Source organism: Gymnogyps californianus, chromosome 3 (assembly GCF_018139145.2).
Source record: "Gymnogyps californianus isolate 813 chromosome 3, ASM1813914v2, whole genome shotgun sequence".
In the NCBI taxonomy this organism is placed as follows: Eukaryota; Metazoa; Chordata; class Aves; order Accipitriformes; family Cathartidae; genus Gymnogyps; species Gymnogyps californianus.
Genome location: NC_059473.1, coordinates 77568141 through 77593220, shown reverse-complemented (window position 1 = coordinate 77593220; position 25080 = coordinate 77568141). Strand labels below are relative to the sequence as shown.

Sequence of the window (25080 nt, the reverse complement as noted above, 5' to 3'; positions counted from 1 at the left end):
TTTCCATATACAGGTCATTTACCTTTTTAAACTACCGTAGCAAATGGAAGGGCTGTGTTCAATGCCACATCCGCAGCTGTACTTGGGCTCCCCGTTCTCCACGGCATAGCATACAGCCCCTGCCCAAACTCCACTGAGCATTGCACATTTTTCTTTCAGATGTGTAATGCTCTGCATTTTGCTACGAGATCGTTTTCTGAATTAGTAAGGGAAAAGGAAAATGTACCAACATATGTTTTTGTGTGCTCCTAAAACCTACTTAAAATTGATTGAGCAGATTTTTAAAGACCAGTGCAAGGACCTTTAATGCTCTTCTCCAACTCTGTCAAAGGATTAACAGAGACTGCCACTAGGCTGAGACTTTGTATGATGTTGTATTGATTTTTTTCACAGCTGAGCTATATATTTCCAAACACCAGGGTTTCTAATGCAAATGCTACAGCCTTTCACTGTAGCAACTTAGAGGAGCAATGCTACGATTTTAATAAAGCTGTCAGATTAAGTGACTGCATGGTTACACCATGATATTAATACACGTTCTTAACTGTCAATTAGTTAACTGGCTAATAAAAAGAGCCTAGCTTATAGGATTTTACTAATGAATATAATGCTTTGTTTCTGGGCAAAACATATGCTTTGGATATATAATTAGAAAAAGCCCCCCTCTCTCTCCCCCATCAAGAGAGCATGTGCAGCTGAATAAAGGAGCTCATTATACCTGCGAGGGGTCAAAGTCTGTGGATCTGTAGCTTATGGTATTATGACAGATTACAAAATCACTCTATTATGTTAGTCAATCTGTTTCCAAGCACAAACTAGCAGGGAGCAGGGCACTAGAACCTCGCGAGCAGGGCGCCCGTTGGCTTTCCCCGGCAGTCTTATGATGGGTCAGCTGGCGGTGACACCACCTCTGACAGCTCACATGTCAGACCTTCCCTGCCTGACTTCTGCCTTTGTTATTGCAGAGCCTCTTCACTGACAATCAATCCCTGCTTCAGGTTGCAAAGAGCTCCCAGTAAGAGCTGAAACAAATTTGAAATCCGTGGGTAGCCATCACTTGTGCTAATGAAAGGGAAAAGCAGAGCACTTATGCTCCAGCTGACCTCTCTCAGGCTCTCACCTTAAAAAAGAAAATTAAAAAGTTTTTAAGTAGAGAGGGGAGCAGCTAAACAGCAACAGCTGGGAGGGAAAGCATTGGGTTCAGCTTTAGTGCGTGTGTCGGTTTAAAAGGAAAAAAGTAATTTATATGTGGGATAAAGAGATTTCAGACATGATAGAGATCCTAAGAAATATTTGACTTTCCTAATCTTTCAGGGAAATTATTCTGCCGGAAAGTCTTATTCAGTCAACTCAGCATAAAACTCCTTGGTACCAAGGGGAAAGAAAATCCTCTTGTATTCGAGAAACACAGCGGTAGTCAGCATTGTGGGTGCATACATTTCTGACAGACCGCACCTTTCCAAGATCCTACTGAAGATGGGTGGTTCCATCACTGCCTTGGACTGGTTGTTTCGCCCTCGCACCAGTCTGGCAGCTGCACCAGGGCCAGGAGGGCCCCAGCGCTGCCAGAGTGGCACAGAAAGACCGGGGGGTAAACCAGAATCGGCAGGCTGGCTTAGGTAGCCCCCGAGGACTGCAACTAACAAAGCCACATTTGTGCCCCATGGTCAATTGATTGTGGTGCCCAGGAAGATGCAAAGTCTGACCGAAGCTTTCCCTGCAGCTGGGACTTGTACAGGCTCCATCATGTGGGATTTTGTCATGTCTAACCAACAGTGAGGTCAAGCTGCAGCCTTTCTGAGGGGTAATTTCTAGGTAATTTCTTTCCTCTTCTCAGCTGCTCTTATCATGAAACTTGTAGGAACTCATTTCTCTTTGTATCTTCTCCCCCAAGTCCAGTTTGATTAAGATTTGCCAAGAGATTCAAAAGCCAGGAGGGCATAATCTGCATTCACACCCCGTAAGCACACAAGCTTGCTTTCCCCAGGAAGCCAAACTCAGAAATGTGCTTGCCCTGTTATTCATTGAGGGCTTTTTTTGTTGAAATACCATGTTGAGAACACACTTTTAACCATCCCATGTTTACAACAGGCACTGAGTGTCACACAGCAGCAGCAGCAATAGCAGCAGCAGCTTCTCTCACAGTTAAAAAGAGACCCGGGTTAGGGCTGGCCCCAAAATGGAGGAGTGCCGCCATGCAGGTGCCCCCATGCTCACCCGGGATTGGGATCAGCAAGCATTTAAGGAGCCGTTTGGCTCTCCTTGAAGCAGACACAGGGCTCCCGGCTCCTGCACAGTGGGCTGCCCAGACCTCCAGGGACCACAGCAGGAGCTTTGACACCAAACCCACACAATGTCCCTCCTGGAGGAGACTCCTGTGGTTGGAGCCAGCTGCCACCAGAAATACAGCGCAGGACAGCCGCAGCATCAGGAGAAGGAACCACAGCCCCTGGAGGATGCGGGGTGGCCAAGGAAAGATTTTTGTAGGATGATGTTGGACACCATCCTGCCCCAGCAAGGAGCTGGGCACGGAGTCTGACACCCAGCAGTCGCTTCTCAGCACCTTCCTGGAGCCGCCAGCTTCACTTTCGGAGGTGCCCCTGCAAAAGCAGGTAACTGAGAAGTTCAGCGTAGAATCACCTTGGGGCAACTGTCTCTAGATGGCCCTGCTTGAGCAGGGGGGTTGGACCAGATGACCTCCAGAGGTCCCTTCCACCCTTAACCGTTCTGTGGTTCTGTGATACTGTGAGGAGGACCAGCGTATATTTGACGTAAATAACAATACTGAGATGTGGATTCATTTCATAGCTTGCATGAAGTAAAGGCCATGATTCTGGAATCAAACCACCGTTGGAGTGATGATGGATGAATCTTCAAAGCCACCCTGCGGCCTCACATAGTGGCAGCTAGTGGAGGGCTGCTCGCAGACATGGCTGAAATACTGCGAGGAAGCACCTGAGGGAAGAACCAAGGACTTGTGTGAAAAGCGGGCAGAAGAAGCCGCTTACAGGACACAGTGAGGAGTTTCTTCCGCTCTGTGGACTCCAGGAGCTGTGTCAGCTGTCCTGCCCTGGGCACACATCCGTGAAGAGGTGGACCACTGCTGGGACACCCAACCCTCAGCGACCCATGCACCACTCTGAGGTCCTGCTTCCCCGCCACGTCCCTGCCCATTTCGGCAGCAATTTCCTCGGCATTGCAGCTCCCTGGGGTCCCCAGTGGTTCCTGGTCAGCGAGTCCCCGGGCTGGCAGCACATGGCCGTGGTAAGTGGCTGTGGTTGTTCTGGGACCCGTAAAACCACCAACATTAACCTCTCCCACCAGCTCCTCCTGGCTGCACCCCGGAGCTGCCTTGGCTTGCTTGGTGTTCACCAAGCATTCATGCCAGCCCTGCTCCTGGTAATAAACTTCACTGCAGCTGCAAAGCATCCTCGTAATTTTAACTTTGCCATTTTCAATACCCCTCCAAATTAGCTGGAAAAGCTCTGAAGTAAAATACAGGGTGAAAAATTAAAGCAGGAAACCTCTTCCTTTCTCTTTGAACCATCAGCTCAGATGAGGAGAGGGAGAGTTTCCCATAATTGAGCTTTGCTGTTATTATAACAAGACCTGAAGGGAACTTCTCCTTTACCAGGGAGCAGCCTTCCCTGGCAAACACCAGGAAGTGAAAATGGGAGTATTGAGAGCAAAGTGAGGTTTTGAATAAAAATTCCCAGGTTTTTAGAAAAGATGTGGGGTTTTTTTCCTATTAATCATCTCGAAGATAGATAGTCTGTCATTCTCTTTCTCTTGGAGATAATATCTGTTGTATTTCAGGAGCTAGCTTTTCTTCTCAAATACATTCACAGGTTTTTAAACACATTTATCCCATTTCTTTGCAGAATGTACAGCATTAGTGGTCATACAAACATCTTGTTAATCTCCAGAGGCTGAATCCAGGCATGGCGAAAGTCAGTTCATGTCCCTGGAGATCAGCAGAGCGACATTAGCTTACACTGGGCAACACTTTGGCCCATACGCTCTGATGTATCTGGCTAGCAGCCGAGGAGTTCATGACTTTTATATGTTTCAACAAAAGGCGTTGAAAAGAGCTTTTGATATGGTTGTTTGGTGAAAGAGATCAAACGCTTCTCCTTTGCATTAATCCTTTTCATGTTTTCAGTATATAAACTAATTTTAAAAAAACCTCATCCTGCAGGTGTTCAGGCACATGGTTTGAGAAATAGTTATTTGGGGCGTACGTGCTACTGGGGCAACTGCAGAAGAGAAATGGCAAAAGTTTAGGAAATCAAGGAGAATGTGAACCAAAAATTATGAGTCCTAGAACTGGCAGGCACAGTAGAGACAGGCTCCTGGACTAGAGATGACCCACACGGCAGCCCTTACGTTCTTCAGTCGGCATTGCTCTTATGCAGTTGTCACCCCAAAGCTCATCCCTGTGAAGCTACAGGTGCCCAGGGCATGTGTTTCAACGACACAAGAAACGTATCAGAGGAGCCCTGGTATCACTGGTGTACGAGCAGGGCCAGGCTGCTCTGCCGGCTGGGACTCTGCCTGCCTGCTCCCGGGCTCGGGGTGTGTGCAGGGAGCCGGCGGCTTTCCTCCTCCCGGAGCATCCCTCCTGGCGGGGGCGAGGGCAGAAAGGCTCCTGCTTCCACGGGGGACAAATCTTGAGTGGGTCCCTCTGAAACTGGTGGGCGCAGGAGGGTTTGCCCAAGGGTCGGGAGAGGCTGAATTCATTTACCCACCACTCAGTACTTGTTTTCTGACCTCTGCGGCCCTTTTGTGAGCCCCGGACGGACGGGGCTTGTTTGTATGAGCACAGCTATTGTACGTGTGCTGGGCTTTACTGCTGTTCTGGAAAGCTGCCCCCAAATGAGATTTACTTCTAAGAAATAACAAAACCCAGGCAGGCAGTCATACTCTCTTCATCTTTCCTGTTTTTTTGATTTCTTTTTAAATGACCTCTAAAATATTTTCCCATTAAAGCAAGGTCTATTTTTAAGCTACCAATGTCATTTAATTAGTCATTTTTCACGAGAGGCACATCTGACTGGAATTTATGCTCTTTTTATCCCCTTTTAGCAGCATATACATTTTTTTTCCTGCCAGTGAGTAAGACAGGGTCTCTTAGTCTTAGATCTAACACTCGCTACAGTTTTTTCCCTTTTCCCTCATCTTCCCCCTCAGATCCTGGAAGCAAGTACATTAGACAGTCTGTGCACCCCCATTTCACAGATCATCTGACTCACGGTACAGGAGCTAAGAAGTAATATGCTCTGAAATCAAGAAGATGCACTTGGGAGAAAAAGAAATACATATATATTTTTTTTAAATCTACTTTAGACATTTTTATCTGTCACTTATATACCTGTTCATGTTATCTTATGCTTATTGTCCCCTTGAAATGAGTTTCCAGTGTAAAAAAAAAATGAGAGTTTCATAGTGTCAGACCATTAAGATAACACACAGCTTAATTTCTGCCCGGATCACATAAAAGATGGTGCTGTTCTTTTACTCAGCACTCAGAGCTGGGTCAACACACATTTTGGGGAAAAAATGTGCAGATCTTGAATTGAAATATTCGAAAATACAAACCATAGCAGAGAAGAAAATGTGGTTTTGCCCAGCTTAATTGCCTTCAAAATTTTGTAGCTGATTCAGAGTAGTTAGTTCAAAGGCGGAGCACATGGGTCACATCCTGGCATCCTCATGGAGAACGGTCGTGCATCCAAATCCCCGTGATGTGGCCATTTTGCTTACAGACTTCTAGACATGGCAGCAGCAAAAACCTTGAGAAGGCAAGAGATCAGGCAGAGGCAGAGCACATCTGTATATGCTTTGCTTTTTTCTTGAGGTTACCTACCTATACGCAAGACCGCTGGCTGCTGTACAGTGAGGTGTGCGCTGCGGGGTGGTCACCCCGCCTGGGGATAAACCCCAAGTCCAAGGGAGAAGCCTGGTACCCCTCCCAGAGCTGTAGTCCCTCTGCATCACCGGGGGAAGGCAAAGAACATGTGGTTTTACTTCTTACCTCCTATTACGGGTGTTGCTTTCACTTGAACTACAGTAAGTGGACGTCTGTATGCATAAGAATCAGAAATCTGCCCGTTACCAGTCACTGGGGGTCAGCTTTCGTACACAATGTGCCAAGGAAAGTGAGAGAGAAGCTGTTATAAAGGAGCAGGGCATGGGAAGCCCCTTCACCGGCTCCATTTTTGGAGCGGTTCCTTGCTATCCAGCCGTTGTGTGAGATGGCCCCGTGCTCCCCAGCAAGGCTGGCACACATAGGGCGCTGGGTCAAAGCGGCCTCCGCTACACGGCTGTTTGAGGATGCAGATATTGTGCACGCCGATGGCACTGCTTCTCAGGACTCTCTAAGCCTCTACTCAGAGAGGTAAAGCCAACGATTACTGTTATCATTAGTGTCCTGGATGTCTACTTACATACCAGAACTTCATTATGCCACGTGCTGCACAACCCGTGATGAATGCCTGATGCCTGTGACCCTCCTTTAGGGACGGGCAGCGGGAGTGTTGCTAGCAGCCCCAACAGCAGCGAAGCTGTGAGTCCCTGACAGCAGCCATACGGGGAAAGGCGCCTATGTTCACTGGCTCAGTGAACTGCAAAGGGAGGCCAGGTGCTTCTGCAGAGAAAATGAAACCTGTCAGTACTGCTTCAACCTCTAAATCAACACCAGGCAGGAGAGAAGAGCCTCCCTGCTCTCTGCTCAGGAAGAGCCGCACTAAGTTTGCTTACTAGCTTCGTGGGCAGCTTTTCTTTCAGCCCTGTGCCACAAGCGTGTGTGGGAAGAGCCTCTGCTCACTGAGGGCCCTGGTACCCTCCGCAGCGCTCTGCGAAGCTCGAGGATAAACGTGTTACTGGGAAGAAAATCTCAGTGTTTAGGTGTAAAGCTCTTTTTGAAGCATTTGGGTACCAGTGAGGAGTAAGCAGCGCTTCCTAATAAAAAGCCACAATCTGCTTGTGCTGCAAAATATCAAGTGTTAAAGTGATTCTGCTGCAAGATTTTCTTTGCTCAGCACTTTGGGAGATAGTCTACGTAAACTTGCTTTCATCTCCGATAGTCCCTTTTGCCCTCTCAGGCTATGGACTTCTCTTTGCTTTCTGACCCTGGTGATCGTGAATCTCTGCTGTCCCTCGCAGTCAGCTGAATAACGCTTCCTCGGGGAAAGCTACCGTAGTCATTTGCATTATCATGAGAACCCAGCTCCCATCTGGTGAAACCGCAGGAAGCTGCACCCGCCCTGCTTGAATCAGGATTGTGAATATTGAAGATAGAGCAGCAACCACAGGGAACAGAAACCATTTCTGAGATGGCAAATGTTACTCCATCACGTTGCAGTAGTACAGAGCCAGAAGAACCAGCAAACATCATGGACTTTAAAGCTGGGAAATGTGACAGCAAGGCCTGGGAGAACAGAACACCTGAAACATGTTGATTGTAGATTTTAAAGCCAGAAGAAAGAGTCAGAGAAGCTGAGGATGGTCTGGTGCAGAGCACCAGTCAGGGATGTCAGGATGCTTACCCTTGCATTGACCCTAACAGCCTGTGGTTGAGTTGGAGCTGTGGTTTTCAACCTCAGGGGTGCCACACATTGCACTGAAGGGCTCCATGAGAGGTGACCGGGAAGAGCAAGTTCACATACCCTGTACAGCAAACCTTGAATAAAGCAAGTTCAAAGTCCCACTAGTGAAAAAAACAGGAGACTATCAGTTGAAATAAGGTTGACAAACATGAACTAAAGACCATTTGAATGCTGAACTTGACCAAGTATTTTCAAAAATACCTTACAGCTGAAAAAGAAGGAATATTATTCAGAAATAAAAGTCTCACAGGAGCCCAAGTCCTGCTTTCAGAGTGGCTTGGCTATTTGGATGCTACACCATACTGTAGGTCAGTGAGTTTGACCACACTTCTGAAGGCTGGATTTGGACTCCCGAGTCACTAATGGTGAAAACAGTTATCATTTTTCCCCTCCCAAGTCCTGTTCCCCCGTGGATGCAATAGATGTGGGGACAGCTGTCACAGGGAAAGATGCTTTAAAGTTACAAGTGTAAAACCAGGCTGCTGGGCTTTGGCAGGGCCTGTCAGTGAGTCAGGCTCCAGCAATCGCCCAGCACACAAAGACGCAGCAGCGCTGCTGACGGCAGGCTGACGCCAGAGGCTCCAGTCCCTCACGTTACCATGAATAAAAATGCAAAAAGGCAGAAAGCCCTGAGCTTCCTGGAGAAACTGAGCTCTGGCAGGTCCTGTAGCCTTTCAAGCAGTGAGAGACCCGCTTTATTTAGGGAGCTTACAGTTGCTTTGCTGACTGAAGGGTATTGTTATATTTGCCACATTTTTCTTTCCTTCCCCAACAGTGCTGTTACCAGCAGAGAACAGACACCATTTCTGGTGGGTAGTGAACCTCCCGCCAGTGGCCTTCACTGGTGAGATGCTTCTGTGGGACTTCACAGGGGAAGCTGGGCGCACACTGGGCTGCAGCTGGCTAAATATCGTAGAAATAAACAGGCAAGGTTGCCTTGGCCATGCCAGCCAGCCAACAGGCAAGCTAAAAGCCAAGGAAATTGTTCCCGGAAAAAGAAAGAAAAGAAAAGCTTAATCTTAGTAAAAATATACTCCCTGAGCACTGGCAGGGTCAGGGTCAGATTGGGTTACGCGTTGTATAAGCCCCCATTATACAAGCCAATGCAGGGCAGAGGCTTTCCCAGGACTATTCAATCCTGCTTTCTCTTGCTCGGTTTCGCTGTTGCTCCCTCATTCCTTCCTTCTCACTGTCCCTCCTCCTGATGCTCCCTTGGACATCAAACAGGTCAGTCCAAGTGCTTCCATCGCCATGATTTAGGAGATCACACAAATCACTTGGTCTTTAAGTAAAATATGAGTGTGGGAGCTTATCAGTGGACCTAAAGTAACTCACATAAGTGGCTGCAATAAAGGCAGCTCCCTATATGGTGCTTACCTGTGTAACAGACAAAAAAAGTGTATATGCACTAGGGACACAGCCTGCTGTAATGCAGAGCAATCAGACCCCAGGGGCTAGACGCAAGCATCACTTAGACCTGTGCAGTCAGGACAACAGCAAACGGTGCTGAGGGGGCTCCTGATAATTGAGAAAAAACGCACCGCATGCATGTTTCATAGAAATAACGTGACTGTTACTATTCATCCCCTGACCAACTTTAAACCAGCTGTTGAGGACATTATTTTCCCCTTGAAGCATGCGTGCTCTTCTCAGGGCACTCCATCCTGTTCACTCTGAGATTCTGTTTTTCCATTAAGAAGTGTCGTATCAGTGGCAAACTAATATCTTTGCCGACACCCACCAGCCCTCTCTTTGCATCCCAGCACTCACCCTTCAGGCAGATGTTTTGAAAGCATCTTCAGGCTATTTTTTTTTTTTTTTCCAATGGAGCAATGCAAGTAAGGCTGCTCCTCCTAACAGACTTCCAGAGTGCATTTTCTCCTCCAGAAATAGCTACCTTCAATCCCTTGACCCTCCCTTTGCCAGATCACTTTCAATTCTCTGTTCTGATCACCTGGAGAAAAGCAGCATTCACCAGAAGAAACATGCAATTTCCAGAGCCAGAACCACAACTTCCATTTGAAAACTTACTCCAGTACAGTGCAAACACACTACTTTTGACGTTTTTTCCTCATTTCTACATGTTTGAGTAATTGCTTTCAACTCAGCACACTTCTGCAATACTTTGAAGCTCATTTCTCTGGTTTTAATATTCTAAGTTTGACTCCAAGACCCTAAAAAGCTGCTGAAATATGTATTGGCAACTCATCATAGTCTTCCAAAGAAAAAGAAATATAACATTGTACTGCAAGCAGAAAAATCATTGCCATTTTTAGAACTATGGAGAATGTATGGATGCTCTAACAAATACAACTTGCTTCTGGATCAACAAGAAGGGAAGGTAATTATCTAAAGCCGTCTTTTCACGACAGAGAGAAAGAACAAAACAGTAACTGAAACCCACTGACTTTAGAGACTCCCAGTTAAGGCTTGCCCCTGTAGTAGGATGAGAAGAACACACAGTTTTACCTGGAAACTGGAGAGCTTAAACTTTTCAGACTTGGCCAGTATTATACAATAGAACAGACTTTCTATTATACAATACTGGACAGGTATAATATACCTGTATCACTCGTATTTCCCTGTCTCCTTTTATAGACACCTTTGAAAATCTTAAGTCTTTACCACATTTATCGTAGGACTCTTCCTTGCAAAACCAAGACGCCTGCTCCTTGCAGTCTGTTTTTCCTGCAGCACAGTTAATTGCTACTGTTTCAAATGCTTGGAAAAAAAATTTTGAACGAAGTCCAAAGGAATATTCTGATTGCCAGTGGCTGTTCTCTCTGTCTTAACCTAGATCAGTTTGACATAAGCCATTTACTTCATGGTTAACCCCGGAAAAATCCTGCAGGGAATATAAATTCATGCATTAATCCTGCTCACCAGTTTGGTTCCACTTACGTTTGGATGAAGGAGGTGCCGCGTTGCAACCCTGACTCAAATTTACTGCTTCGAATGCTTTAACAAAACACCACTCCAGAGCCCTTTGTGATTCTCACACAAACTCTTTATTGCAGAGGAGAGAAAGAGACACCACTGTAAGTGCTGAGCATTACAATGAAACATAAAGCAGCATTAAAGTTGCTCCATGCTTAATGCTGCGGTTTAAGCAGCTAATCTTGTTTCGGTTGAATGGCATGTTCATTACAGCAAATAAATCAGTAACGTGTAGGATTATTGAAGAGGAAAGACATATTAAACCAGTTTAGGGCATCATATTGATTTTTTTTTTTTTTTTTAGTGTCCGATTTAGCTTGGCGTTTTTCAACAGTCAGTTCTAATAAACGCTTATATAGGGCAGATTAAGCAGGTGGGAATGCTGCCCAGAAAGAGTATTATGAATAACTTAAGGCACTGGTTTAATTGCAGCAATCCATGATACTTACTGTGCTGGCACCAGAGGGGAATTTTCAGTATTAAAAGTTAAAACTTCAACCGAGCTACTAGCGAGTCTCTCTCTTTTATTAGATATTTGAAAGAACTTTCCAATATTTTCACCTCAGATGGGAGTAGGGGAAGATTTCAGAGTTCACTTAACCATTTAACTTACTTCCACCACAACTCATTAAGTTATTTTTAAAAAATAATTAGCAGTTTACTCGACGCAACTTTGCGTCTCTGACACTGCAAAAGATTGCAACAGCGTCCCTGCCGTCCTGCCACCCGGTCGGCCCTATTCTGCCCAGTCCCATTTGCAAGGAAGATGCACAGAAGCGAAAAAGCCCAAACCTAGCTCACACTTCAAGCAGCAGGCTCCTTTCAAAGCTATACTATAGCATAGAGTATTCCCATATTCCTTCCCCACAGTGCCAGTTCCCTGGCACTAGCCTTGCCACAGCTCAGAGAAATGAGTAGGAGCAACTTGATCCAGCTTTGGAGATGGCCCTGCTTGAGCAGGGACTTGGATTAGGTGACTTCCAGGGGTCTCAAGGAGAAGAAACACAGTTAAGGCTTAGGTGAAAGAGCAAAGTGCTCCCCAATGCCAAATGGCCTCCCCCCAGCCTCAGCAATTTGTCTATGTCCACGTAGAGTGGAGAACCCCTGTGAAATGCCAATGACATTTGCGGTACACAAGCTCCCGTCCCACACATCATACACCAACACATCAAAGCAAGGATTCAGAGGGAAACAGGGGTGCGGAAGTTGTATTATCTGGGGGAAAAAAAATGCAGCTTTTTCTTCTCTGTATAAGGCTGAAAGTAACAAAATCTCCCTGCAAAACAAAAACCTCCCTCTTCCCTCACCTCTAATCTGTCCAAGGTAGGAAGGTCCATCTTACCCCACTGCACCTCCGGAGAAGCGTGCGTGCTCGTGGGTGCTCCCACATGCTCACATCAGCCAGCACAAATCAGAAGTGCCCCAGGCAGCTCCTCTGGCCCCAAAGCAGATCCTGGGGCAAAACCACTTTGGACCAGCACCATCTTTCAAGCAGAGCAGATGCAAAGTGTTGAAGCTGTGTGCCACAGCAGAAGATGTTGGTCTGACAGCTCCCTAAGCCCACTCCCAGTCCCGGGTACAGACCATGCCAGAAACCCTCCTGATGGCCCGCAGAGATGCTGGTGTCTCTGTATTAAACACCTGCGCTTGGAAAAGGTTATCACACAACTGACTCCGGTCATCGATCACATCACCTCCTGTTTTCTTCCTTTACATGTTATTTTTGCCTTAGATTAGACCAGGGTCCCCAAGATAGCAACCGCATTTCAACTCTCGACACAACACAAGGCTTCTAGTTGCACATAAATCCTCCTGGCTGACTCCAGCAAGTGGCAACAGGCGCTGATCACAATGCTGGGAGAAGCAATGCTTCAGAGAAGTTGCAGAATTTATTGGCTCAGCTCTTCCAATGCGTAACTTTTTACGCTGGCAAAAATACAGAAGGTGCATCCTGCACAAACTTAATGAAGATCAGGCTAAAAATGCTTACACCAGTCCCAGAAGGAAAATTCACGATAAAATATGAACAAAAATTGGTAAGTTACCCATATGTTCTGATTAGGAGTGCAGTGACTTTGCTAATCACACAGCTTATCATTCCAGAGAAACTCTATATTCAGGGCATGAAAAATAATGTATAAATTAGCAGAAATGCAAGAAGATTTGATGGTACTTGATTAACTGGGCAGTAAGCACCAGAAACAAAACATTAGGAAACTGAAGCCATTTTGTGATTGTAGCAGGCATTTAATAAAGATGGAAAAAATCAGCCATTACACAAAAAACAACTATATTTGGTTTGTTTTAAAGAAGTAGTCCTGTTTAGTGCTAAACGGGAGTCCTCACTCAGTTTGAAATAGAACAGGAGCTTTGTAAAGACCCTTTGAACCAGGATTACTTCAACACCATCCACAGCATCACACAATTCAGGTACCCTCCCAGAAGAAAGCAGTTGCTTTTAAGTAACTCGGAAGCAAGTCCCTGTTGCCATCCCACTACTTGCTCCCGTTCCCGACCTGCGCAGGCAGCCCACCTGTGTGTCCCATCACAAACCAGTGGGGGAACCTGGGCTCAACTGCTCCCTCTCCCTGCTACCCATCCCCAACCTCACCTCCACCAAGGCCCCACTTGTACCCTCTTTTCTCAGGGTCTTTCAACCACCTGTGAACTTTAGCAGCCTCTCCCCTCCAAAACACTTTGTTCCAAGTGTGCTTACAGACCCCCGTTTCCACCCTCGATTACTCTCTGAGCCTATGCTCCCCTCATTGGGTAAATCCCCCACTCTTCCCACTTGCCCTTCTCCTATGCTTACTCCCTTTCAAGTCCCTCTCCCAAGCATACAGGCAACCAGAACCGCTCCTAGCTTTCCAGCTGAAACCGCACCTCACGCACTGGCATTACAACTTTCCCAGCCTTCCTGGAAGTCCCGTGCAAGTGACACACTGAGATTTAAATTTGCCTTCAAGATATCCACATCCTACCACGAGTGCACGAGGCTACCACCATCAGGTGAGACACCTGGCTCTCTCCATGGTGAGGCACTGCACTGCCATTTTTAAAGAAATCTTCCAGCTCAACAGCAATCCAACACTGTGCCTGCTGAAGCTGAAAGAGCAGCCAGTGCAGGCAACCAAAAGCCTCCCCACAAAGACACCAAGTTACCCCACTAGCCTTACGCACACCCGTCCAAGAAACTCCGTTGCAACTAACAGGAGCCTTTCCATATACTTCAGTAGGCTTTGACTGAGCTGAAACTCCACCCTTTCTCAGCAGTTGCAGTTCATTTGTTCTGTAATTCAGCACAGCACTGCTTTGAAAACATCTTTCTGACACTGTTTTCCTGCAAATGGCATAATGAGGAATAATAAGCAGGTGCTTCTGAACACAAACCCAGAACAGCAGGAGTATAAAACTACCATAAATGAAGCAATTAAGTAACCACACTGTTCATTGTTTATTGACAATCTTTATTAGAGCTGACTTTCTGTGTTAGAGGTTTCCTAGTAAGTATAAATATGAATCAAAGTGCTACCCCACAGTAAGAAATCTTTATTTGCACAAAAAGATACAACTAGTATTTCAAAGTTCATCCTATTTAGTACATATAATACCAAAAAGGCAAAAAATAAACCAAGATGAAAAACTAGCAGCAAAAAGAATTCTAGTTCTCCTTCAACACAGTCTGTGTGCTTCCACATTTCTCTAGGAAATATAGTATAAAAAGAATTCAATCAATTTATATATGAAATATCCTACCAAAAATATAACACTGTGTAAAGAAAGTTAGTAGTACAAAGTTTGGGGGGAACAAAAAAAAGAAAAAGGAGAAAACAGTAGATGTAATATTAAAAATCTCAAGTGTAAACTTTACTGCTGCTTTAAAATAAAAAACCAACAAAAGTCACATGAGTATTTCCGTTTGGCTTAGCAGCCAGGAAAATAAGAAAAGCTGATTTTTATTTTTTTTTTTTAAAAGTGCTTAACCACCATATCCAAAAGTAATGACTTTCAGACCTACTTAACATGAATGTGCTCAAAAAGCCACTGCTTACAGTATAAAAGCTGTCATTCTGAAATGCTGCACATACAAACTGGCTTTATCTGCACGAATGAAAGATTGCTTTGAACAGCTCTCAATCATATGATGTCCCAAATCAATGTAATGCTATTAGAGCAGGCAGCTGAATAAGTCCCAGAAAACTGAAGTTTAAGAATAATAGATATAAAAAATAATCTTTTTTTTTTTTAAAGGCAGCATGCCTCTCCCAGCCACAAGAAGGTAACTTTATGTAATAAGCAAGAGAAACACAGTTTTATGTTATCGTTGTAAACTACCTAGAACAAACTGACTGTTGACCCAGTAATTCACATGTTTAACAGAGGGAGATAAATACTTCTTACTGATAAAATACAACAAGGCAATCATGTGGGTGGGACCAATCGCTAACACAGTATTTTACTTTACTATTAAACATATTGTCAACTTGACTTTAAAACTGACAGTATGTCCTAACTCAAAAAAAAAAAAACCACAAAAAAAAACCCAAGAAAAACAAGAAAACCAATGACTTGAAGAGCTTTAGGACTGTTTTGTTACATTGTTATATATTTATTTGAGCCTTAGTGCAAAGGAAAAAATATAACATTCTAGGCTCCAAAGCAAGTCAAATACATAAGACTATTTCATGGGGGTTTTTTGACAGACATGAGACACAGATTCCAAGAGAAATTTAATTTTTTAGCTGTAATGGCCATTCATTTTTATCTCAAGGTTAGAAAACACATTCAAAAATGGGAGCAAAGACTCTGGCATTCATTAACCTCAAGTACAGCTGTAAATCATTTCAACCCCACCACTCTCCCAAATCAGGGCTATCATAACCAAACTGAACCGTCGGTATTGCTGCAGCCGTTGAATCGTGCCCACACCACAGCCTGTCAGTAGCGCTATCCATCCCCACAGCGATTGAACGAATTTCTCCATCAGCTTTGGAATCCTGCAAGCTTGAATTTGTTTACGTTCACCTATTTCACAGGCCTAATTTTTTTAAACTATTTCTTGAAAGTCATGAATTCCCAACACAGTATCTTCATTGTCCTTCAGGACAGTTTTTAAGTTAGAGAACCCTCTGGTTCATTTACTGCTAAAATATATATTATCTAGAAAAGGTAACTTTTCCCCTACAAAGTTCCTGTAAACACCTCTGTATTAAGCCATAGCAAGCTCTAGACCAGGAAATTCAGCATCTCCAGTGACTTGACTTTACCTCACTTCTCCTCTACAAGAACAGCAACAACAAAACAAACAAAAAAACCCCTTTATAATTAAAAAGGAAAGGAAGTAACACAATAAACAAACAATGAAGCATTCAGTTACCCAAGGAGACATCTAAAATAAGCCTCTGAAAATGTAACATTTGAAAAGCAATGATTTTAGTGGTTAAAGTGTGCAAATGACTAAATATGCCGCCCGTTTCAGAGATAACCAAATACTGTAGTCGTCACTGATTACTATTCAAGTCTAGCACTGGCAGTTCTGTTGCTTTTGTTGCTGGCTTTGGACATTATATATTACCACTTTCTCTGCATACTCCATGCCTCTTTTTTTTTTGTAACAGATACCAGCAGCATGACTTCAGAGCAGTACAGAAAAGACGAGAACTTTTTCTTTCTTAAAGGTTTCCTGTCAATCCCAAGTCTGGCAAGACTGAATATTATGTGGAATTAAACATAATGTTTCAAGGAGGAACATCAAATATTATTTCAAGTTTTGTCTGTCTATGAAAATCACCTGAAAAGATTCAGAATCTCAAGTTTCTGTGAACCAAGTATGATAAATATGGAAAAATACCATGCAAGGAAAGTGTAGCTATTCTATTGATGAAAAGTACAAAAGCTTAGAAACAGAAAAACACCAGCTTCAGCCCGAGACTGAAAAAAACCACAGATTTTTCAAAACCAGAGTCCATATAGTGTCACACAGCCCTGCCTTGTCATGTTTGTTAATATCCTCGCTTAGAAGTCAGACAGCATTTTGTTTAACTTGTGTTGCTCTGTATCATTACACTAAACCATAATTAACTCCTCTTTTGTGCCGGCCTCATTCCAACACAATTGTACCCACTGTATACCAGCAGCAGTTCTCAGGTTTTGTTTTGCAGCTCAGCTGTATTTTTCTTGGATGTTCACAAGACTGGCATTTGACTGGATGCGCTTGGCTAGAAAGGGAAAAAATTATATGAAAATTAAACACAAAGAATTCTACAAAACTAGTCTCTCCGCTCCCTCTATTTATCCGACACAGACTTGCAAACAGCTTTCTGTTCACGTCCAGAAACTTTAATGAAAAGATATGGCTGAAGCTCTTTACTACCCTTCTTCAGGGGACAGCAGCAGATTAATAGTTGCTATTAGCGCCGTCAGCACAGCTGCAGGCAGGATCTGGCTGGGCCCCCTCTCCCACAAGAGCCAAGCGAGTCCCTGGCACCACCCAACTCTAACAGTGAAACGCCAGCACCATCACTTACGCAAAATGAGTATCCGTTTCTTCTGCTTTGAGTGAAGGAAGCTACTAAGATAAAAAACAATAGGTAGGAAGAGAATAAAGGATGAAACTGCAATCACTGGGACCGTATCACTGCAGGGAACAGAACAGTTGAAAGTCCTGCTCCAAAGCTTCCGAGTGATGTTCATCTAAAAGAAAAACACAAGGAAGCCGTGAAAGCAAGCACATGCATTTTTGCTGTGCAGCATGGCAAACACTCAGGCCTCAAGACATTCAAGTGTTCAAATACGACCTCAGAAAACAACACTTTAACAGATCTTCCCCCCAAAAGCAAGCAAATCTCTGGAAATGTAGGAACAGACAATTTAAACGGACCCAAGACTTCACATCAAAACTTTTACAAGCTTCAAAAACAGACTATACTCAGATACACTGTAGACATTGCCACATGCCTGTTTCCCAGAGAACTCACTGACAGCCTGCGGGGACAGGGCTAATCCCATACTTTCGACAGCACTCCTTTTGCCCAACCACTTGAAACCCCACAATATAACAAAGCTTTTTCCAAACATATGTCGCCAATGCTGAGGACCCCTAGAAACAGCTGCTGTAATAAGGAATCAATTATTACACTGGCTAGAACAATAGCAATAAAGCTTCACATTAAAAGCCAGAAGAGATTTTTTTTTTTTAAATCCATCCCCTTTGCAGTAACAAGAAATTAAAGCGCAGCTACTCAAACTGGAATGCACTTGGGTGATGAGGAGCTTCAGTCACGCTCCTGCTGCACTGACTGAGGACAGGACCTAGCAAGACAGCCCCACCAAGCTAACTTCCCCCCACGGGACATCAGTGCCCCAAAGGCTGTCCGTACTGTCCCACATCAAAAGGGAAAAGGCAATCCCTAGCAAGACAAGCACAAATAGCTCAGATTAATAAAGACCTCCATGACAAGCTCTCCCTGTTGAGTATTAATAAATACTTACTGCATCTTCCACATCGATACACAAGTGCGCAGAGTGCCCAGACTCACCACCTTGCCTGTTCCTCCTTTGCAAGTTGTTATACAGGTCATTCAACATTTTGTAGGTTTCGTTGCAGTTTTTACACACTTCTGTGTAGTTATTTGGTGACAGATAGATGGTTTGTCCCTAGGGTTATAAAACAGCATTCATACAGAGTTTTAAGGCGTTATAAAAAAAAACCTTAAAAACTAGAGTCAAGTTTGAACCAAAATCCAGATTTCTAGCATCCTAGATTGAGTAGAGGCCCAGACAGACAACTCACATCAGAATGCAGGAGGAAAAGGGACCGACTCTAACTCACTAGGGACAGGATCCATCTCCTGCAGATTATGCATCTCAAACTGCTCCCTGAACTAGCAGCTTTTTTTTTTTTTTTAAACACTTATTGTTAAAGTACCAGTTCCCAGAAGGAGAAAAAAAAAAAAATTACTAGTAATTAAATGTTATTCTGGAGCCAGAGATCAGGTTCCTTAATACTGTGTTTTGTTTTTCGTTTGCCCATACCTAACAAGTAACTGTTGTTACTGCTGAGCTGTACTGACAGGGACAGACTTTGCCACAGTAAGTAATCCTTTTCATTTGCGGCCTTCACCACCCCTGAATGCAATACGACACACTTGAAAACAAAACTACAATCTCTAAAGATATTCCAACCCAGTAATGGTTGTATCAGCTACCCACCGACCACTGGGTTACGTTCTAGTTCGGACACTTGAACTGATCAATAGGCCAGTCCACATCACTCCTGGCCAAGGCCGATAAAGGCACATTTCCTAGAAATCATTAATAATAAAAAAAGCAGACAGTTTCCTCAGAGATTGTCTCATACCCATCATTTCCCATTTTTACCATTGAATGATCCCAGAACTTGGCCAGTTTCCGATTGAAATGGAATATGCGCAGTTTCTTAGGCTATTTAGGGCATTTTCTTTGGGGACAACTACCCCATTTATTTCACTAAGTGAATTATATTGCCTTTGCAATATGGACAAACTTTGTCTATCCATAATTTTACTAGTCAAAAGAACTGTTACAATGATTTAAGGTACTGGTCTTTCTGAACTAGTCTATATTATCAAAAGGCTATTTAAAGATTGAATTAAGTCAGAAGACAATAGTTCTCCAAAGAGGTAGAAAAAGAGACTTGCAGCATGCAGACGTGATGTTTCTTACTATATAATTATCAACTATTGTGAATTCAGAAATTCTGATGTGAAGTAGCATTGCAATTACATACAAAATGAAGTCAAGGTGAATATCAATTAGAATTAATTTTAGGCTCTCAATCTGTAAACATCTGCATTTTACAGATCATTGCTTTATCTGCCTAAAATTCACAAACTCACCAGCAGTTTATCTGCCTAATACGTATCTGCAGTTTATTCAGCATAAATAAGATTTTGCTAGCAATTAGAGGACTTAGTGCTTCTCTTAAATACACAGCATAAATACCTGAAGGTTATGTTCAAAACATGTCAGAGATTTATTGAATAAATCCAGGAATTCTACAGTAGAATTTGATAATCCCTCACTGCTGTTCTTTAAACAATCTGTCAAAGAGAAAGAAAAACATCAGGATATTCTAATTTCTAACATTTCCACAGCTGACAAGCCCCAGACACTCCACTCCTGCAAAAACAGCTCTCGACTGTAGAAGACAGGTCTAGTCAACGCTGCAGTTTCCTTATCTGCCTGCCATTGATGTCGCAGACCTGCTGACCTAACTCTTCATCGAGAACATATTTCAGAATTAATTGGCCTTGATTAAGTGAAAGATGAAGACTATCATCAAGAGCTTTCTGAAGAGGGGGTCTGAATTATCTTTGGACTTTAAGATAAAACAAGACATTACTTTTATTTTCTACCCTGCAAATCTGGCTTTGCCCAGCAACAGTAACAGCCATTATGTGAAAGCAGAAGCACCAGCAGTGGAGATGAAACAGAGAGCATCCAGGAAACAGCTAGACCACAAACACGACAGCAGAATCAGAGTGCAAGTTATTATTGTTTAAGAAAAGAGCTGACCATTTCACCAGCTTTGAGGGGAGCTCTGGGGCTTTCCTCCCAGTCATAGGCTCAACCCTATCATGTTACTGCTTCCATCCATCCCACCTGAGGTGCTCTAACCAGACAGAGCCTTGGAAAAAAAAACAGTGGTTTGGGAATTTAGATGTTCAGCAACGGCACCGTGAGAGCAAGCCAACATCCTAGAAAAATCTCGTGAAAGAAGGAAGCACCATCAGTGTTGAAGGCGAGCATTCAGCTGGACACTGGGCAGAGAGCACACGGGTCACAAACCAAGCATGGCAGGATAGCACAGACCACAGAGCTCCTCCTGTACTGCCTTTCCAGCCCTCACACAGCCCAGACTAACAAATGAAAACAAACTCTTCTGGGCTCTCAACGCGCTCTGCGGCAAAGCCGGCATCTTTAACACTCAACTCCATAGTGCTACTTCCTCTGTTTTCTAGTGCACCCGTTAGTGTAGGGTCCCACTTCCCACACCAGGGGAACGGCAAAAAGCCAGAGTTTAGCTGTAAGCATGGCACAGCACCATCAGCATGGGCACAGTGAGATACAGGGACAGACTTGGACACCCTCCACCCATAAAATGAAATCAAAAGCATGGCTGTGGAGGCAGATACTATTGAACATGTAAGCATCCCAGAATTACTGACTTCATTAACAAACAAGGAAAAGTTTCTTACGAAGTGGTTAAAAAATGGGAAGATGGACAAAAACAGAAGAAACCTCAATGAAGCTAAGGAAAGTCTCCAGCAAGGTCTGTAGATCAAAGAAAACTAGCAAGATTACCTTTTGAAAGAATAGCCTAAAAGAAATATTTATATAACAACTAAGTTTTCTAACAGACTAGTGCCCTCAGATTTGGCAGTATCCCTTACAGAATAAAAAGCTCTTGTACCCTTCACTGGAGTGGCTCTAGTTTAGGATTTTTGTGTTACCTACTGACTGTATTTAAACAAATACATACAATTCTGATCTGTGCAAAACTTAGGGGTTAAGTCATAACAGTAGCATGAAAGCTACAGAACGAGTCACATACTTGCACAGTTGGCTGCCTCCCAGGTTTTGTTAAAGAACTCCGAAAGGGTCACAACTATCTGCAGCCTGTCTGAGGTCAAGATGCTTTTGGCACAATTGTGGCTCTCAGAAGAATTCTAGGAAAAAAAGGAAACAACAAAAAAGCAATCAAGTTTTAAAAATACAAAGGGAAGTTTTTGAAATGTATTTTAGGCAAGCACAGCTAAACAATCACAATGCATCACATCGGTATTTCTAGAATAGGCAGAGCAGAATTGACAGAACAATAAAAATCTTTTGATCCTCCAACTCATACTACGAGCAACACAGCTTACTGCACACGGTCTTTGAAGACCTACTAGGACTGCATGCAAGTCAGTCAAAAATACGCAACCGAGAAAAAAAAAAATAAAGGAAGCAGAGACAGGGCCTCCTCTGCCAGGTAGCTCACATTCATCCATTTCTGGGCCACTGCCCCAGGAGCCAGCTCAAGGCACGTGCAGCCAGAGAGAAGGATGGGGTCATTCTCATTAGACTGAAGGAATATTTGAAGGAGCTGAACCAATACACTGGCCTCAAAACAAAACAAACCCAAACAACAGAAAACAACCTCCAAAACTGCTGCACCAACGTACTGTATCAGTAGCAAGCTTCTCCCCCGATGCAGCAATACCAGGAACGCGGTCCTCTGCGAAGCAGTGCCCGCAGCTACTCCCCCAAGCCTATGATCAGGCCGGGCTCTCGTCCTCCCCAGACACAGGCACCAAGCTCATCTGTCTTAGCAAGCCAGCCAACGCACCCCATGCTCAAAGCAGGCACTGGCACAACTCTTACAGCAACTTATTCTCTGGACCAAGCTCAGGAAAAAAAATGCAGAGCGACTATAAAAGCAGTCACAGAACAAACAAGAAGTATTCCTATCAGAATTCAGAACAATGTTTTTCTCCTTCAAAGCTTTATTTTCTCCCTCAAATCACTGATATGAAACCATGACCTCCAGTCAGCTGACTCCTGCGCTCTAGCTCCTGGTTTCTGGCTGCTAAATTAACTGAAGCACTTCTCAAAATTGCCAAAGCTGCCAAAAGCCTCTTTGATAAGTGACATGGGACATACGAGAAAATAATCTCTTTAACGAGAAACACGTTCCTTACAGAGCTTTATGAGAGATCCAGTTTCCACCTCTCTCCGTTAAAACAGGTTTATTTTTTAAATAAGAAGATTCCCTTGGAGACTCAACTGCAGAAGTTGAATATTGCCACATCTGGTAACTTCTACGTTCATTCGCTTTCATTTCTACTAAGTTACAAACAGATATGCAAGAAAGTGGTTTATGCGGGAAACTCTCTGGTTGCTTCATGAAGGCCTTTGACTGTGAAACTTCCTCACCAGCTGGACTCATGAGTGGGAAAAAGCACTTTAAATCCAAAACTGAATGAAGACGACCTATATCATTCCTTAAATATGTTTGCCTAATTTATTCTTTAATAAGCCTAGTGAGGAAGGAGGATTTTACACTTCAGACATGTCCAAAACTTAACCTGGCTGCTTCTTTCATGTTGCACTATAACTATTGCAGCATGACAAAGATAAAAACATCAGATATCTGATTACTTGTGTTCAAGGATTGAGGCTGCAAGAGGTCACCTCCTTTATTTATTCGGTTACTTAATCCACGCACAGAAGGAAAGCCAAACGCTCTCCAATACAGATGTGTCTTCCAGACCACATAGTGGACCAGTCCTCCCAGGCTGCCAGTACTCAAGCACAGCAGCTGCAACGAGTTCATACATATTCCAAGTACTGGGATATGTCTGGCAACCTAATCCTAGCCAAAACATCATGCTGAAAATACCCCAAGAGAATTACATACTCAATTTCTCACTTTCACATAACCTAGTCACTGGAATGAAACAGCCTCCATATGAGAAACAAATAAACAGACTACAGGTTTGCAAACTAAAACAAGAGACCACTGGCTAGATATTTGCCCTGGAAAGGACAATTATCAAATAAATGTCCGTGTGCTTTTCCAATACAAACACTGGCGTGGTGAGGGGAAACAGGCAGACAACGCATCAAAACCAGAAAGTGATACTTCTTCACATAGACAGCTAACTAAGCTGTGAAATGGTTTGTAGCAGGACACTGCAGCACCAGAAGTTTCCCTGGGTTTAAACAGCAACAGATTTTTCTTGTCGATGGCGATTCTAAATACAGATTCAGAAATCTCAAGACTGGAAGCACAATCCAGGGGACACACTGCTATAAACTTGCTCTCTGTTGTACTCTTACCAGGGCACCCACTTGTAGCCATCATCAGAGAACGGACAAAGGTCCTTTGGTCTGATCCACTATTGTCATCCTCACATCATCGCAGGGACTAACTTTTACAAATGGATGAACTGGCTGAGAACATGCAAAACTAGTCATGAACCACTTCCAACACTAAGGAATGAAAAACAAACAAAAAAATACGATCAAGAGCCCGGAGGATGTAAACAGAAGACGCAGCTTCAGTCAAGGTTTCCCACTGGTGGGGTCCACAGACTCCAGCCAGCGCTCAGGACTTCTAGTTTACTGCCACACACTCCCATCAGCTTTGGAGCCAAGGACACTGTGACATAACTCCCCACAGATGATGTGCATCACTTGCCACAGCTTCAGAGACCATCAATTTTCCAAAAAGTGCCGGGCAACTAAGCCCTGGCACTGTTCCTCATTAGTGCTATACAATGACCTGTGAGCCAGAGCGCTGCTTTAGCCATTGCTACATCAGCAAGAACAACTCAAGTTTTCCCACTTGCACAGAGGAGCAAAGCTTTTTTTCCGCAGGTGGAGCTACTTGCCCCTAACCATGCCAGGAGCTGGCCACACGGACCACGCCACAAAGCCAGGCAGCAGAAGGCAGCTGTCACTGGCACCGGCGTTTCCCAAACACTCCCAGCCTCTGCTAAACTGCCTTACGCACCCGGTGGGGCTTACAGCGTGGGAACTGACCTTCGCAGGCTGGACATCCGCCGACCCAAAACACCGGCGCCCCGCTCACCGCGTTCATGTCACAGGTCACACCGCCAGCTGCTCCCAGGCCTGGCCTAACACACGCCGCCTCTCCTCACCCTCCACGCAGGACCGGGGTGCGGAGCTGGGCGAGACAGCCGCTGTCAGGCCACGGGAGCCGCAGGGAAGGGCGAAGCAGCAGTGCCTCGGAGCGGGACCCGCCTGCCTTCCCGAGGACCCCACATCCACTTGCGTACGGCCCAGCTGCGCTCTGGTTACAGCACTTACACGACTGGAAGCCTCAAGGAAACAGCCCAGGCCCCCCCCCAAGCCGGCACCGGTGCGGGAAGGGAAGGCCACCGCCCCGGGCAGCCTCGCAGCCTCCCCTCGCCCCCCCCCCCCCCCCCCGCCCGCCCGGCCCCGCGGACGCACCCCGACAGCGCGGGCGATGTTGCCGTACTGTGCAACGACGCGGCGGTAGTGGCGGTGGCAGGCCTGGCAGAGCCGCACCGGGCGGGCGCGGCGGCCCAGGCAGCCCGTCAGCGCCGCGCTGCCCTCCGCGAAGGCGGCGAGGAGGCGGCGGCACTCGGGCTCCAGCTCGGGCAGGTCGCCGGGCAGCCCCGCGCCCCACAGCTCCTCCGCCAGCTCCTCCGCCTCGCCCAGCGCCTCCAGCGCCAGGGGCCGGCGCCCCTCCCCGGCGGCGGGGCCGAGGGCGAGCGCCAGGGCGGGCAGCAGCGGCAGTAGGCAGCGCAGCGGCGCCATGGCGGCCGCGCCGAGGAACCGGAAGCGCCGCGCCGGGAAACGTCCCGCCTCCGCCACGGGGAGCCGCCGCTCATTGGCGGCGGGGAGAGGGGCGGGGCCGCGGGTGTGGCGGCGGGGCCGGGCAGGGGGCGGCGCGGCCCTTTCCCGGGGCACGGCGGCGGGGGGTGCCCGGGTCCGGGTGCGGGCGGGGGGCTGTGCTGCCCGG

At 45.3% G+C, this 25080-nt stretch overlaps 1 protein-coding gene across 1 annotated transcript; it reads right to left on the bottom strand.

Moving 5' to 3' along the window:
- Positions 1-14073: 14073 nt before the first annotated feature.
- On the bottom strand, positions 14074-24875 carry OSTM1 (osteoclastogenesis associated transmembrane protein 1). Its single transcript, XM_050894845.1, has 6 exons — positions 24546-24875; positions 21139-21253; positions 19527-19624; positions 18036-18200; positions 17072-17237; positions 14074-16762 (listed from the first exon to the last, which is right to left on the bottom strand). The coding sequence occupies exons 1-6, from the start codon at positions 24873-24875 to the stop codon at positions 16707-16709; spliced, it is 930 nt and encodes a 309-aa protein (XP_050750802.1). The 3' UTR covers positions 14074-16706.
- Positions 24876-25080: the final 205 nt, after the last annotated feature.

Coding starts and splice junctions, on each gene's coding strand:
- OSTM1 (XM_050894845.1), bottom strand. CDS start 24,875: ATGGCGCCGCTGCGCTGCCTACTGCCGCTGCTGCCCGCCCTGGCGCTC. Junction 21,254..24,545: donor ACATCGCCCGCGCTGTCGGG/GTGCGTCCGCGG, acceptor TTTTTTTCCTAG/AATTCTTCTGAGAGCCACAA. Junction 16,763..17,071: donor GAAACGGATACTCATTTTGC/GTAAGTGATGGT, acceptor TTCCCTTTCTAG/CCAAGCGCATCCAGTCAAAT.